Raw genomic sequence first — 16400 nt, forward strand, 5'->3', positions numbered from 1 at the left:
GACTCATTTTCCATGGCTTTCATTGCAGATTTGCCTCTGTATGACGGGAAGACTACTATCTGGGTGGTAGTTGATCGATTCAGCAAACAAACTCATTTTGTTCTTTTGTCAGGCTTACCTAATGCAGAGACACTCTCCAGGCTGTTTATTTCTCATATTGTAAGGTTCCATGGGATCCCTCTGAACATGGTGTCTGATAGGAGAGCACAATTTGTCTCAAAATTTTGGAGAGCTTTTGGCAGTAAACTAGGGATTGACTTGTCATTTTCATCTGCTTATCACTCTGAAACCAATGGTCAGACTGAGAGGACAAATCAATCTGTGAAACAAATTTTAAGGTGCTTTGTGGCAGCATGACAGGAGGACTGGTCTTTGTTTTTACCTCTCGCTGAGCTGGCCTTTACCAGTCGATTAAATCAATCTACCAGAACCTCACTGTTCTTCTGTAATTATGGTTTTCATCCCCATTTTGGTGAATTTTCTAGGATTAATTCTGAATGCCCTGGGGTGGAGGTCACCATACACAGACTTGGGGATGTCTGGAGGGAGGTTCAAAGGAATATTGAGACTGCTCAGATTCGTCAAAAACGAAAAGCAGATAAAAGACATTTGGTGGGTCCTGTTTTTAAGATTTTGATAAGATTTGGTTGTCTTTTAGGAACATTAAACTTAAAGTGCCGTTGGCGAAGTTGGGTCCAAATTTTATTGGTCTATATGAGATCCTAGAGGTGGTCAATCCTGCGGTATTTAGATTACAGCTTCCTCTATCCCATTACATCCCTAACATATTCCATAAATCCCTGTTAAAGGAGTATGTCCCTTCTGCATTATCTCTCTCATCCCCGCCTCCTCCGGTTTCAGTAGACAGTGGCCTGGACCATGAGGTTCAGAGGGTTGTGGATTTTCGGTGGATCTGTAATTCCCGCCAGTAGCTCATCCACTGGAGGGGAGAGATCCTGGGTCCCTTCTTGAGATGTGAAGGCCGATCGGTTTGTCAGGGCCTTCCATCTAAAATTTTGTGGGAAGCCTGGGGTCCGGTGACCCTCCCTAGAAGGGGGGTACTGTCATGGTTCCACCCCTCAGTGTGTCTGGGATGCAATTACTGACAGCTCAGCCATCCAGCCTGGTATAGGGGTGTGCTGAAGCTGTCAGTTCTTTGATTGATAGCTTGGCCATCCAATCTGGTACAGGGGCATACTGAGCTGTCAGTGTGTTGATCTTAGATTCATCTCTTCAATTGCCACAATTTTCAACCCTATAAGCTTCAATTAGATCATGGAAATTACTAAACAAAAAACTAATAGACCATCCCATCCAGGATAAAATAAAAAATATTCCAATAAGGATTCTGGAGTCAGCATTACCATATGTAACATTAGAGTAATGGGGGAAAACGGTGTCAATCACTTAAATGACATATATCAAGAAGGAACTAAAGAACTATTACCTTTCTACATACTACAAGGAAAATATAAATTAGATGATATAGCGTTCGTAAAATACTTGGATATTAAAAGATAAGAAAAAACAGAACCAACAACTACAAATACCTAAACCAATAATCACTTTGATCGAGAAACCCAAGAATGAATTAAAATGGAAAACATGTAGTATATATAAACTTTTTAATAACTACATTGATCTTAAAAAGACAACTAACATGACAAACAGGGAGAAAGATCTGAACTTTACTCAAGATTCAGAACAATGGGAAAAATCTATTAAAACAGTATATAAATCCAATACAAAAGCGATGCTGCATGGAATTTATGATAAACTGATCACAAGATGGTATTTTACCCCAGCTAGACTTAATAAAATCTTCCCAGCACAGTCACCCTTGTGCTGGAGGGAATGCGGGAAAAAAAGGAGACATCAAGGATATCTTTTGGGAATGTACCTTGATTAACCCCTTTCTGACATTGGACGTACTATCCCGTCGAGGTGGGGTGGGCCCGTATGACCACCGACGGGATAGTATGTCCAGAGCGATCGGCCGCGCTCACGGGGGGAGCGCGGCCAATCGCGGCCGGGTGTCAGCTGCCTATCGTAGCTGACATCCGGCACTATGTGCTAGGAGCGGTCATGGACCACCCCCGCCACATTAACCCCTGGCACACCGCGACCAAACATGATCGCGGTGTGCCGGTGGTTTAGGGAAGCATCGCGCAGGGAGGGGGCTCCCTGCGGGCTTCCCTGAGACCCCCGGAGCAACGCAATGTGATCGCGTTGCTGTGAGGGTCTCTTACCTCCTCCTCCTTGCAGGTCCGGATCCAAGATGGCCGCGGCATCCGGGTCCTGTAGGGAGGTGGCTTCACTGCGCCTGCTCGGAGCAGGCGCCGGGAAGCATAGAAAAAGTGCACGTCAGATTGGTGATCAGACACCGTGCACAGAAAAGTGTCAGAACACCGATCTTACACTATAACATGATGCCCCCCCCCCCTGGGGCAATGTTATAGTGTAAAAAAAAAAATATTCCAATGTGTAAAAGTAAATCAAACCCCCCTTCATCACCCCCTTAGTTAGGGAAAAATTAAAAAATTAAAAAATATATATTTATTTCCATTTTCCCATTAGGGTTAGGGCTAGGGCTAGGGTTAGGGCTAGGGTTAGGGCTAGGGCTAGGGTTAGGGCTAGGGTTAGGGTTAGGGTTAGGGTTAGGGCTAGGGTTAGGGTTAGGGTTTGGATTACATTTACGGTTGGGAATAGGGTTGGGATTAGGGTTAGGGGTGTGTCTGGGATAGAGATGTGGTTAGGGTTACCGTTGGGATTAGGGTTAGGGATGTGTTTGGATTAGGGTTTCAGTTATAATTGGGGGGTTTCCACTGTATAGGCACATCAGGGGCTCTCCAAACGCAACATGGCGTCCGATCTCAATTCCAGCCAATTCTGCGTTGAAAAAAAAACAGTGCTCCCTCCTTTCCGAGCTCTCTCGTGTGCCCAAACTGGGGTTTTCCCCAACATATGGGGTATCAGTGTACTCAGGACAAATTGGACAACAACTTTTGGGGTCCAATTTCTCCTGTTACCCTTGGGAAAATACAAAACTGGGGGCTAAAAAATAATTTTTGTGGGAAAAAAAAGGATTTTTTATTTTCACGGCTCTGCGTTATAAACTGTAGTGAAACACTTGGGGGTTCAAAGTTCTCACAACACATCTAGATAAGTTCCTTGGGGGGTCTAGTTTCCAATATGGGGTCACTTGTTGGGGGTTTCTACTGTTTAGGTACATTAGGGGCTCTGCAAACGCAATGTGACGCCTGCAGACCAATCCATCTAAGTGTGCATTCCAAATGCTGCTCCTTCCCTTCCGAGCTCTGCCATGCGCTCAAATGGTGGTTCCCCCCCACATATCGGGTATCAGCGTACTCAGGACAAATTGGACAACAACATTTAGGGTCCAATTTCTCCTGTTGCCCTTGGAAAAATACAAAACTGGGGGCAAAAAAATAATTTTTGTGGAAAAAAAATATTTTTTATTTTCACGGCTCTGCGTTATAAACTGTAGTGAAACACTTGGGGGTTCAAAGCTCTCACAGCACATCTAGATGAGTTCCTTAGGGAGTTTACTTTCCAAAATGGTGTCACTTGTGGGGGGTTTCTACTGTTTAGGTACATTAGGGGCTCTGCAAATGCAGTGTGACTCCTGCAGACCATTCCATCTAAGTCTGCATTCCAAATATTGCTCCTTCCCTTCCGAGCCCTCCCATGCGCCCAAACGGTGGTTCCCCCCCACATATGGGGTATCAGCGTACTCAGGACAAATTGGACAACAACTTTTGGGGTCCAATTTCTCCTGTTACCCTCGGGAAAATACAAAACTGGGGGCTAAAAAATAATTTTTGTGGGAAAAAATGTTTGTTTTATTTTTACGGCTCTGCATTATAAACTTCTGTGAAGCCCTTGGTGGGTCAAAGTGCTCACCACACCTCTAGATAAGTTCCTTAGGGGGTCTACTTTCCAAAATGGTGTCACTTGTGGGGGGTTTCAATGTTTAGGCACACCAGTGGCTCTCCAAACACAACATGGCATCCCATCTCAATTCCTGTCAATTTTGCATTGAAAAGTCAAACGGCGCTCCTTCCCTTCCGAGTTCTCCCATGCGCCCAAACAGTGGTTTACCCCCACATATGGGGTATCAGCGTACTCAGAATAAATTGTACAACAACTGTTGGGGTCCAATTTCTTCTCTTACCCTTGGGAAAATAAAAAATTGGGGGCGAAAAGATAATTTTTGTGAAAAAATATGATTTTTTATTTTTACGGTTCTGCATTATAAACTTCTGTGAAGCACTTGGTGGGTCAAAGTGCTCACCACACCTCTAGATAAGTTCCTTAGGGGGTCTACTTTCCAAAATAGTGTCACTTGTGGGGGGTTTCAATGTTTAGGCACATCAGTGGCTCTCCAAACGCAACATGGCGTCCCATCTGAATTCCAGTCAATTTTGCATTGAAAAGTCAAATGGCGCTCCTTCGCTTCCGAGCTCTGTCATGCGCCTGTTGTGAATTAGACTTTTTTGGCTCCCTCTTGTGGTCACTAGTGATATGACTCTGGGATTGTCTTTCCTCAGTTTGGCACCCACCTGGGTCGTTAGTCCAGGGGTGTTGCTATTTGAACTTCCTGAATTCTCAGTCTGGTGCCTGGCATCGTTGTAATCAGTCCTTTCTGTTTGCTCCTGTCTGCTGGTCCTGGTTTTTGCAAAATTAAGCTAAGTCCTGCTTCCTTGTTTTTTGGTTATTTGTATTGCTCTTATTTTTTGTCCAGCTTGTACTAAATGAGATTCCTGATTTTGCTGGAAGCTCTAGGGGGCTGGTATTCTCCCCCCGGGCCGTTAGACGAATCGGGGGTTCTTGAATATCCAGCGTGGAAATTTTTTATAGGGTTTTTGCTGACCGTATAAGTCATCTTACTATATTCTGCTATTAGTCAGTGGGCCTCTCTTTGCTAAATACCTAGTTCATTCTTACGTTTGTCTTTTCTTCTTACCTCACTGTTATTATTTGTTGGGGGCTTGTATCCAACTTTTGGGGTCTTTTCTCTGGAGGCAAGAAAGGTCTATCTTTTCCCTTCTAGGGTTAGTTAGTTCTCCGGCTGGCGCGAGATGTCTAGAACCAACGTAGGCACGTTCCCCGGCTGCTGCTATTTGTGGTGCTAGGATTAGATATACGGTCAGCCCAGTTACCACTGCCCTATGAGCTGTTTTTTTGTGTTTGCAGACTTGGTAGTTATTTCTGAGACCCTCTGCCATTGGGGTCATAACAGTATGCCAGGCCTAAGTTGAATGTTTATGCATTGCAGAAGTGGGATAATAAGAAAGGAAATTCTGAGGGGTTTTTTTTTTTTTTTCCTCTCTTTCTTCCTCCCCTTTACCTCTGAGTGGCTTGAGCTTGCTGCAGACATGAATGTCCAGACCTTGATTACAAGTGTGGACCAGCTTGCTGCTCGTGTGCAGGGCATACAAGATTTTGTTACCAGTAGTCCTATGTCTGAACCTAAAATACCTATTCCTGAACTGTTCTCTGGAGACCGATTTAAGTTTAGGAATTTCAGGAATAATTGTAAATTGTTTCTATCTCTGAGACCCCGTTCATCTGGAGACTCAGCTCAGCAAGTTAAAATTGTTATCTCTTTATTACGGGGCGACCCTCAGGATTGGGCCTTCTCGCTAGCGCCAGGAGATCCGGCATTGGCAAATATTGATGCGTTTTTTCTGGCGCTCGGATTGCTTTACGAGGAACCCAATCTTGAAATTCAGGCAGAAAAAGCCTTGCTGGCTATTTCTCAGGGCCAGGATGAAGCTGAAGTGTATTGCCAAAAATTTCGGAAATGGTCCGTGCTTACTCAGTGGAATGAGTGTGCTCTGGCCGCAAATTTCAGAAATGGCCTTTCTGAAGCCATTAAGAATGTGATGGTGGGTTTCTCCATTCCTATAAGTCTGAATGATTCCATGGCGCTGGCTATTCAAATTGACCGGCGTTTGCGGGAGCGCAAAGCCGCTAATCCTCTTGTGGTGTTGTCTGAACAAACACCTGATTTAATGCAATGTGGTAGAATTCAGACTAGAAATGAACGGAAAAATCATAGACGTCAGAATGGGTTGTGTTTTTACTGTGGTGATTCTACACATGTTATATCAGCATGCTCTAAACGCCTAACAAGGGTTGTTAGTTCTGTCGCCATTGGTAATTTGCAACCTAAATTTATTTTGTCTGTGACTTTAATTTGCTCATTGTCTTCCTACCCTGTTATGGCGTTTGTGGATTCAGGTGCTGCCCTGAGTCTTATGGATCTGTCATTTGCCAAGCGCTGTGGTTTTGTTCTTGAGCCGTTGGTAAATCCTATCCCTCTTAGAGGTATTGATGCTACGCCATTGGCGGAAAATAAACCGCAGTTTTGGACACAGGTAACCATGTGCCTGACTCCTGAACATCGGGAGGTGATTCGTTTTCTTGTTCTGCATAAAATGCATGATTTGGTCGTTTTGGGTCTGCCATGGTTACAGACCCATAATCCAGTCTTGGATTGGAAGGCAATGTCTGTGTCAATATGGGGCTGTCAGGGAATTCATGATGATTCCCCGCCGGTGTCTATTGCTTCCTCTACTCCTTCAGAAGTTCCTGAGTATTTCTCTGATTTTCAGGATGTATTCAGCGAGTCCAGGTCCAGTGCTCTGCCTCCTCATAGGGACTGTGACTGCGCTATAGATTTGATTCCAGGTAGTAAATTTCCTAAGGGAAGATTATTTAATCTGTCTGTACCTGAGCATACCGCAATGCGTTCGTATATCAAGGAATCTCTGGAGAAGGGGCATATCCGTCCATCCTCTTCCCCTCTTGGTGCGGGATTCTTTTTTGTGGCCAAGAAGGACGGATCTTTGAGACCTTGTATTGACTATCGGCTTCTGAATAAAATCACGGTTAAATTTCAGTATCCTTTGCCTCTGTTGTCGGACTTGTTTGCCCGGATTAAAGGTGCCAAGTGGTTCACCAAGATAGATCTTCGTGGTGCGTACAACCTTGTGCGCATTAAGCAAGGAGATGAATGGAAAACTGCATTTAATACGCCCGAAGGTCATTTTGAGTACTTGGTGATGCCTTTTGGGCTCTCTAATGCTCCTTCAGTGTTTCAGTCCTTTATGCATGATATTTTCCGGAAGTATCTGGATAAATTTATGATTGTTTATCTGGATGATATTCTGTTTTTTTCTGATGATTGGGACTCGCATGTAGAGCAGGTCAGGATGGTGTTTCAGGTCTTGCGTGAGAATGCTTTGTTTGTTAAGGGCTCAAAGTGTCTCTTTGGAGTACAGAAGATTCCCTTTTTGGGTTTTATTTTTTCCCCTTCTGCGGTGGAGATGGACCCAGTCAAGGTCCGAGCTATTCATGATTGGACTCAACCCACGTCCGTTAAGAGTCTTCAGAAGTTCTTGGGTTTTGCTAACTTCTACCGTCGTTTTATCGCTAATTTTTCTAGCGTTGTTAAACCTTTGACGGATATGACCAAGAAAGGTTCTGATGTTGCTAACTGGGCTCCTGCAGCCATGGAAGCTTTCCAAGAGTTGAAGCGCCGGTTTACTTCAACGCCTGTTTTGTGCCAGCCTGATGTCTCACTTCCCTTTCAGGTTGAAGTGGATTCTTCTGAGATTGGGGCAGGGGCCGTTTTGTCGCAGAGAGGCCCTGGTTGCTCTGTAATGAGACCATGTGCTTTTTTCTCTAGGAAGTTTTCGCCTGCTGAGCGGAATTATGATGTTGGCAATCGGGAGTTGCTGGCCATGAAGTGGGCATTTGAGGAGTGGCGTCATTGGCTCGAGGGTGCTAAGCATCGTGTGGTGGTCTTGACTGATCACAAAAATCTGATGTATCTCGAGTCTGCTAAATGCCTGAATCCTAGACAGGCCCGTTGGTCATTGTTTTTCTCCCGTTTTGACTTTGTGGTCTCGTATTTACCAGGTTCAAAGAATGTGAAGGCTGATGCTCTTTCAAGGAGCTTTGTGCCTGACTCTCCTGGAGTCGCAGAACCAGTTGGTATTCTTAAAGAGGGAGTAATCTTGTCAGCCATTTCTCCGGATTTACGACGTGTGTTGCAGAGATTTCAGGCTGGTAGACCTGACTCTTGTCCACCTGACAGACTGTTTGTTCCTGATAAGTGGACTAGCAGAGTCATTTCCGAGGTTCATTCCTCGGTGTTGGCAGGGCATCCGGGAATTTTTGGCACCAGAGATTTGGTGGCTAGGTCCTTTTGGTGGCCTTCCTTGTCACGGGATGTGCGGTCATTTGTGCAGTCCTGTGGGACTTGTGCTCGAGCTAAGCCTTGCTGTTCTCGTGCCAGCGGGTTGCTCTTGCCCTTGCCTGTCCCGAAGAGGCCTTGGACACACATATCCATGGATTTCATTTCAGATCTTCCGGTGTCAGGGCATGTCTGTCATCTGGGTGGTATGTGATCGCTTTTCCAAGATGGTCCATTTGGTATCTTTGCCTAAGCTGCCTTCCTCTTCCGATCTGGTTCCTTTGTTCTTTCAGAATGTGGTTCGTTTACACGGCATTCCTGAGAATATCGTGTCTGACAGAGGATCCCAGTTTGTTTCCAGGTTCTGGCGATCCTTTTGTGCTAAGATGGGCATTGATTTGTCGTTTTCGTCTGCCTTTCATCCTCAGACTAATGGACAAACGGAGCGAACTAATCAGACTCTGGAGGCTTATTTGAGGTGTTTTGTTTCTGCAGATCAGGATGATTGGGTGAGTTTGCCCTTAATAATCGGGCTAGTTCCGCTACTTTGGTTTCGCCATTTTTCTGCAACTCTGGTTTCCATCCTCGTTTTTCCTCGGGACATGTGGAGCCTTCTGACTGTCCTGGGGTAGATTCTGTGGTGGATAGGTTGCAGCAGATTTGGAATCATGTGGTGGACAACTTAAAGTTGTCACAGGAGAAGGCTCAGCGTTTTGCCAACCGCCGCCGCGGTGTGGGTCCCCGACTTCGTGTTGGGGATTTGGTATGGCTGTCTTCTCGATTTGTTCCTATGAAGGTCTCCTCTCCTAAATTTAAGCCTCGCTTCATCGGTCCTTACAAGATATTGGAAATCCTTAAAGGGAACCTGTCACCCCGTTTTTTCCGTATGAGATAAAAATACTGTTAAATAGGGCCTGAGCTGTGCATTACAATAGTGTAGTTTGTGGACCCCGATTCCCCACCTATGCTGCCAAACTACGTTACCAAAGTAGTAGTTTTCGCCTGTCAATCAGGCTGGTCAGGTCGGATGGGCGTGGTGTCTTCCCCCAGATCTTGCGTAGTTTTCCGTTGGTGGCGTAGTGGTGTGCGCATGTCCAAGGTCCCGAATCCTGCACAGGGGTGTGAAAATAGCAGCGATGTCCATTATTCCATTGGTGGTCGGTGGGCGTGGCCATCTTGCTTTGGCCGCGCGTGCGCAGAAGCGGCGCTCTGCTGGCCGCGGCTTCAGGAAAATGGCCGCGGGCATCCGCGCGTGCGCAGAAGGCTAGCGCAGCGGCAATTTTCGTGAAGCAGAGTTCGCATCTCGGCTTCACGAAAATGGCCGCCGCGATAGCCATCTGCGCACGCGCGGATGCCCGCGGCCATTTTCCTGAAGCCGCGGCCAGCAGAGCGCCGCTTCTGCGCACGCGCGGCCAAAGCAAGATGGCCGCGCCCACCGACCACCAATGGAATAACGGACATCGCTGCTATTTTCACACCCCTGCGCAGGATTCGGGACCTTGGAAATGCGCACACCACTACGCCACCAACGGAAAACTACGCAAGATCTGGGGGAAGACACCACGCCCATCCGACCTGACCAGCCTGATTGACAGGCGAAAACGACTACTTTGGTAACGTATTTCGGCAGCATAGGTGGGGAATCGGGGTCCACAAACTACACTATTGTAATGCACAGCTCAGGCCCTATTTAACAGTATTTTTATCTCATACCGAAAAAACGAGGTGACAGGTTCCCTTTAATCCTGTGTCCTTTCGCTTGGATCTTCCGGTGTCGTTTGCCATTCACAACGTGTTCCATAGGTCTTTGTTGCGGCGGTACGTTGTACCTGTGGTTCCTTCTGTTGAGCCTCCTGCTCCGGTGTTGGTTGAGGGCGAGTTGGAGTACGTGGTGGAGAAGATCTTGGATTCTCGTCTCTCCAGGCGGAGGCTTCAGTATCTGGTCAAGTGGAAGGGCTATGGTCAGGAGAATAATTCCTGGGTGGTTGCCTCTGATGTGCATGCGGCCGATTTAGTTCGTGCCTTTCACGCTGCTCATCCTGATCGCCCTGGTGGTCTTGGTGAGGGTTCGGTGACCCCTCCTTAAAGGGGGGGTACTGTTGTGAATTAGACTTTTTTGGCTCCCTCTTGTGGTCACTAGTGATATGACTCTGGGATTGTCTTTCCTCAGTTTGGCACCCACCTGGGTCGTTAGTCCAGGGGTGTTGCTATTTGAACTTCCTGAATTCTCAGTCTGGTGCCTGGCATCGTTGTAATCAGTCCTTTCTGTTTGCTCCTGTCTGCTGGTCCTGGTTTTTGCAAAATTAAGCTAAGTCCTGCTTCCTTGTTTTTTGGTTATTTGTATTGCTCTTATTTTTTGTCCAGCTTGTACTAAATGTGATTCCTGATTTTGCTGGAAGCTCTAGGGGGCTGGTATTCTCCCCCCGGGCCGTTAGACGGTTCGGGGGTTCTTGAATATCCAGCGTGGAAATTTTTGATAGGGTTTTGCTGACCGTATAAGTCATCTTACTATATTCTGCTATTAGTCAGTGGGCCTCTCTTTGCTAAATACCTAGTTCATTCTTACGTTTGTCTTTTCTTCTTACCTCACCGTTATTATTTGTTGGGGGCTTGTATCCAACTTTTGGGGTCTTTTCTCTGGAGGCAAGAAAGGTCTATCTTTTCCCTTCTAGGGTTAGTTAGTTCTCCGGTTGGCGCGAGATGTCTAGAACCAACGTAGGCACGTTCCCCGGCTGCTGCTATTTGTGGTGCTAGGATTAGATATACGGTCAGCCCAGTTACCACTGCCCTATGAGCTGGTTTTTTGTGTTTGCAGACTTGGTATTTATTTCTGAGACCCTCTGCCATTGGGGTCATAACATGCGCCCAAACAGTGGTTTACCCCCACATATGGGGTATCGGCGTACTCAGGACAAATTGTGCAACAACTTTTGGGGTCCATTTTCTCCTGTTACCCTTGGTAAAATAAAACAAATTGGAGCTGAAATAAATTTTTTGTGAAAAAAGTTAAATGTTCATTTTTATTTAAACATTCCAAAAATTCCTGTGAAACACCTGAAGGGTTAATAAACTTCTTGAATGTGGGTTTGAGCACCTTGAAGGGTGCAGTTTTTAGAATGGTGTCACACTTGGGTATTTTCTATCATATAGACCCCTCAAAATGACTTCAAATGAGATGTGGTCCCTAAAAAAAAATGGTGTTGTAAAAATGAGAAATTGCTGGTCAACTTTTAACCCTTATAACTCCCTAACAAAAAAAAATGTTGGTTCCAAAATTGTGCTGATGTAAAGTAGACATGTGGGAAATGTTACTTATTAAGTATTTTGTGTGGCATATCTCTGTGATTTAATTGCATAAAAATAAAAAGTTGGAAAATTGCGAAATTTTCAAAATTTTCACCAAATTTCCATTTTTTTCACAAATAAACGCAGGTAATATCAAAGAAATTTTACCACTATCATGAAGTACAATATGTCATGAGAAAACAATGTCAGAATCACTGGGATCCGTTGAAGCGTTCCAGAGTTATAACCTCATAAAGGGACAGTGGTCAGAATTGTAAAAATTGGCCCGGTCATTAACATGCAAACCACCCTTGGGGGTGAAGGGGTTAAAGAAACATGGAAAAAAATGGAACTGATACAACAGATTACACACAATAATATAAGACTCTCTCCACAATTATAGCAATAGGGATAAATGATATACCAAAAGAAAATATCTATATAGTCTCACATATAATAATGGTAACAAATCATGTCATTGCATCCCATTGGAAAAGGAAAGATCCTTCAAAAGTAGAAGACATCATAGAAAGAATAGCTACACATCATGTGTACGAAGTTAATCACGCAATAAGACACAGCAGATTTCCAAAATATTAAAAAATTGAGCCCCATAAATAAAGAATTCACAACACCATTCACCTAGTCCTCTCTAATCACAGGAGAGAAGGAAAGAGAAAGGCAAAAGGGGAAGAAAAAAAAAGAAAATCGGTATGAAAAATCCTTGTGTGGCTGACAAGGATTCCCCTTTGCAATGAGAGAATTAAAAATTGCAAAATAAATGTAGTCTTGGAATACAAGAGTTTGTTTTATTAAATGTAGAATTATTAGAAACGCAATTAGAAGTACCGTATTTTTCGCTTTGTAAGATGCACTTTTTTCCCCAAAATTTGGGGGGGAAATGGGGGTGCATCTTACAATGCGGATATATCGCTTACCGGTATCGTTGCAGGCTGGGATGAGGGGGTGTCTTCCGCCGCCGCTACCAAGAGTGTCCGCCACTGCGGGGGTTCTGCTAACATTTCATTAAAGGCCAGAGCCCCCCGGCAGTTCTGTGGTTTCCTCCTGTGCAGTGGTTGCAGGAAAATGGCTGCCGGAGGCGGCACATGCGCAAATGGAGATCTCGGGACCAAGATCTTGAGCGATGAGATCTCAGCACTGAAATTTCATCTCCCGAGATCTTAGTGCCAAGATCTCCAGCTGCGCATGCGCTGCCTCCTGGCAGCCATTTTTCCGAAGTCCACCGCACAGGAAAGCATGGACGAACTGCAGGGGGGCTCTGGCCTTTTACAAATGTCAGTAGAGGCCCACCGCGGCACCAGAGATGCCAGCATCACCGGATACACTCCAGCAGCACAGGAGGCCTCCGCAGCACAGGAGTCCCCCAGGAGCACAGGAGTTCCCCCGCTGCACAGGAGCCGCCCGCAGCAGAGGACACCTGCACAACCCCCTCATCCCAGCCTGCGACCTGCAGCAATGCTCCGCTCCTGCCTCCTCCAGCAGCGACCCTGGGACCCCACTTCACCACAGCAACCACCCCCGGTAAGCAATAAGACGCATGGACTATAAGAAGCACCACTATTTTGTTAAAAAAAGTTTTTTTCCTATGGTTCTCTTCAAAATTTGAGGTGCATCTTATAATCTAGAGCATCTTATAATCCGAAAAATACGGAAAACATATTGTGTATTACTGGCGGATGTAAAGTTGGTATGAATATATTTTCTTTAATAATGGGTAACAGTATGTTTTTAACTGTTTAAACAGATAGATATTTTTATATATATATATATATTTTTTTTTTAGAAAATGGACTTTACAGCATTTACTCCTGTTTTTTACCTAGATTTGGATATACCCATTCATTTACCCTTCTAATCACCCCTCCTTAATTTGCTGTTGTCCTCCTTGCCCTTCCCCTGCCTATCTCTCCCATAACAATAAATAATATGTCTTAAGTATAGTAAAATATTGAGAGAAGATATACTTAACGATAGTGATATGCCACATGCACAGCTTGTTATTGTTGTTAATTATTTTTTTTCTCTTAGGAAAGATAAATAAAAATCTATTGAAAAAAATAACTCTGGGTATCTATTGGGCGTTTTTTAGTCTTCCCACTGACTTTTATTATAAACTATTGAGTACTTCCTAACAGAAATGGCTTGAAAGATGTAAATTACTTCTTTTACGTGCTTGGCATCTTTTGAAAGCCTAAGCTCTTAAAAAACACTGAAAAGCCTGAATATATGAAGAGCAAGTAATTGTTACATAGAAATGAATAGGTCCATTCTTTTTAGCATTTTGTCACTGGTTTTAAAAAAATGGCAGCAAAGGATGCTATGTGAACACACCCTTAGCACTGACAATATCTTCCTACGATGTCTTCAGTGGCTTTCCTAAGAATTAGAAATTTCCTGTATTTTTGATGGTTCATTTTAATGTCTCAAATTTTAAGGAAGATTTTCACCTTACCTTTCTTGCAATCCTTGCCTGTGTATGGCTCATTGCATATACAGTTGTAACCCCTTAAGGTGTTTTCACACACACCTCTTGGCTCACACGGTTTATTCTCACAATGATCTGCAAAAATAACATTTATACTGGCATATAAGAAAGAATAGCATCAGGTTCTTAAATGATTCATGACTTTGCTAAAAGACTGTAGGTAACTATCCTCCATTTTATCATCGAAGCAGGTAATTACTTAATACATCTTTATAGCGGTAGGAGCTCCATTTTTTTTTATACACAACTCTAAATCTCATGCATAGACACAGATATAAAAGATAACTTGCTGTCTAGAACAGGAGCCTGTGGGCATGTGTACTTAGAAGCTCCACTCCTGTGACCTGGAAATAACTTGTTTTGTTAATCAGAAAGGCAAGAAGGACAAAAGTGGGATCATCTTCTTCTTACCTCAGCACCCTTGTTAACCTCAATATTAGATCAAAGAAATATGGTAAACCGTACTGCATAAAATCTCTCCTTACCTCAGCACCCCTGGTATATTTAGCATTATATCAGAAGGACATGATCGACAGCAGTGTGACCAGCCTTTTCTTACCTCCACTCTCTTAGTATATCCAGTATTAGATCAGATAAACATGGTACATAGCAGTGTGAGCAGCCTCTTTGTACCTCAGTACCCTTGGTATCTCCAATATTAGATCACATAGACATGGTAGATAGAGCAATGAGCAGCCTCTTCTTACCTCAACACCCCGGTGATTTCCAGCGTGATCCCTAGTATTAGATCCAAAAGACACAGTTCACAGCAATGTGAGCAGTGTCTTCTCACATAAACATTCTAGTTATCTTCAGCATTAAATCAGAAAAACAAACAGGAGAGCAGGGTGAGCAGCTTCCTCTTACCTCAGTACCCCTGGTATCTCCAGTATTAGATCAAAAAGATATGGTGGACAGGAGTGTGAGCAGCCTCTTCTTTATTCAGTACCCTTGGTATTTCCAATGTCAGATCATATAGAACTGGTAGATAGAACTATATTTATCTTCAGCATTATATCAGAATGACAAACAGGACAGCAATGTGAACAGCATCCTCTTATCTCAGTACTCTTGGTATCTCCAACTCGGTTTCCCAACCTAAAATTTGCCTTTGACCATCCATTTGCCTAACCCCTTTGTCTTGATCCGCTACCTTCATGGAATTCTGATCTCGGACCATCACCTGACTATACCTCTGTCTTTCCCCTTAGTTTGCCTCCTGACTACCATGCCTCACTGTTTGTCCGTGGGTAGTGACTAGTGGAGCGCCCCCACACCGCCGCAGGGCCTAGGGGGTACCCGGAGCCGGGCCTCTAGGTCTCAGTCCTGGGGTTGTCACGGTGGCTAGACCCGGTCCGTGGCCCTGTCTGTCAGTGGGGGACGTCCGGTGAAATAAGAGGTGTTGTAACGGTGCAGTTGTGGGGTGCAGGTCGCGATAAATAACAAGGACACCAGGTTGCAGTCTCTTTACCTCTTTACTGAAGATCTCTGAGTCCTCAATCCAGAATACGGCTCACCAGGCTGCGCAAGTCCGGCCGGTCCAATGGCACTTCCAGAGTTCTCTTCACAGGAGGAAATCTGTGCCTTCCCCCTAGCGCTATGTGTTGTAGTCCTTCCCTGCTGTGCTTACGGAAAGTACCCCACAACTGTTGTGTCTGTTTCTGATGTTCCCTCACAACTCGATTAGATGATGTTCTGCTAATCCTCCGTCCCTCCCTGAGGTTCGGGTAGGAACGGCACCCGTTTGACGGGTAGGCCTGGAGTTCTTCCGGGACCCTAGAGACGCCCCTCTCCCACAATTGCCTCCCAAGACTTCATAGGTGATTTGAGTTAGACAGCCCGCCTGAGACTGACTGTCCTGCCGCTGTTTGGAGTATTGCTTGAAGCTGAATGTTATTCTACTCCCTCGGCGTTCCGGCCACCGGTAGTGCACCTCAGTAGGATGTTGCTTCGGTCTTACAGCATGACTCCTACTGGTATTTCTCCTTTGCGTGATCCCGTTTCTCACTCAGCACAATCTATCTCTCTTCTAATCCTTTCTTGGGCACCGCCGCTACCCGGAGCAGGCACGGTCCCGTTACGTTCGTTCTCGTTGCCAAGCCTCTGTCAGGATCCCACCCCTGACAGAGACCCTACTGCATCTTCCCCTACAACACCCTCTGCCACAAGGTGTTGCCTGGTTCCAACCCAGTCAGCTTCTGATCTAACTTCCTGCCTGACCCCCAGTTTACCCACTATGGTGGGGAGTGGCCTAATGAATAGCACCCTTAGCTCCCCCCGGAGGCCCGGCTGTGAAATGTATTGGTGTCTGTGATACCTGATCAGATGAACTCCTTCAGTGCCATCGGACGCACCATAGCTCCCCATAGTGGCGGAGCCACA

The 16400-nt window shown here is 45.1% G+C and overlaps 1 protein-coding gene across 2 annotated transcripts in view; it reads right to left on the bottom strand.

The window, feature by feature from the left end:
* F12 (coagulation factor XII) overlaps positions 1-16400 on the bottom strand; it is a 210106-nt gene that overhangs the window by 114947 nt on the left and 78759 nt on the right. For both annotated transcript variants that reach the window (XM_077265917.1, XM_077265918.1), the window contains one exon: positions 13986-14093. In XM_077265917.1, the coding sequence (XP_077122032.1) occupies positions 13986-14093 (108 nt within the window). The remainder of the gene's footprint in view (positions 1-13985; positions 14094-16400) is intronic.

Source organism: Ranitomeya variabilis, chromosome 5 (assembly GCF_051348905.1).
Source record: "Ranitomeya variabilis isolate aRanVar5 chromosome 5, aRanVar5.hap1, whole genome shotgun sequence".
In the NCBI taxonomy this organism is placed as follows: domain Eukaryota; kingdom Metazoa; phylum Chordata; class Amphibia; order Anura; family Dendrobatidae; genus Ranitomeya; species Ranitomeya variabilis.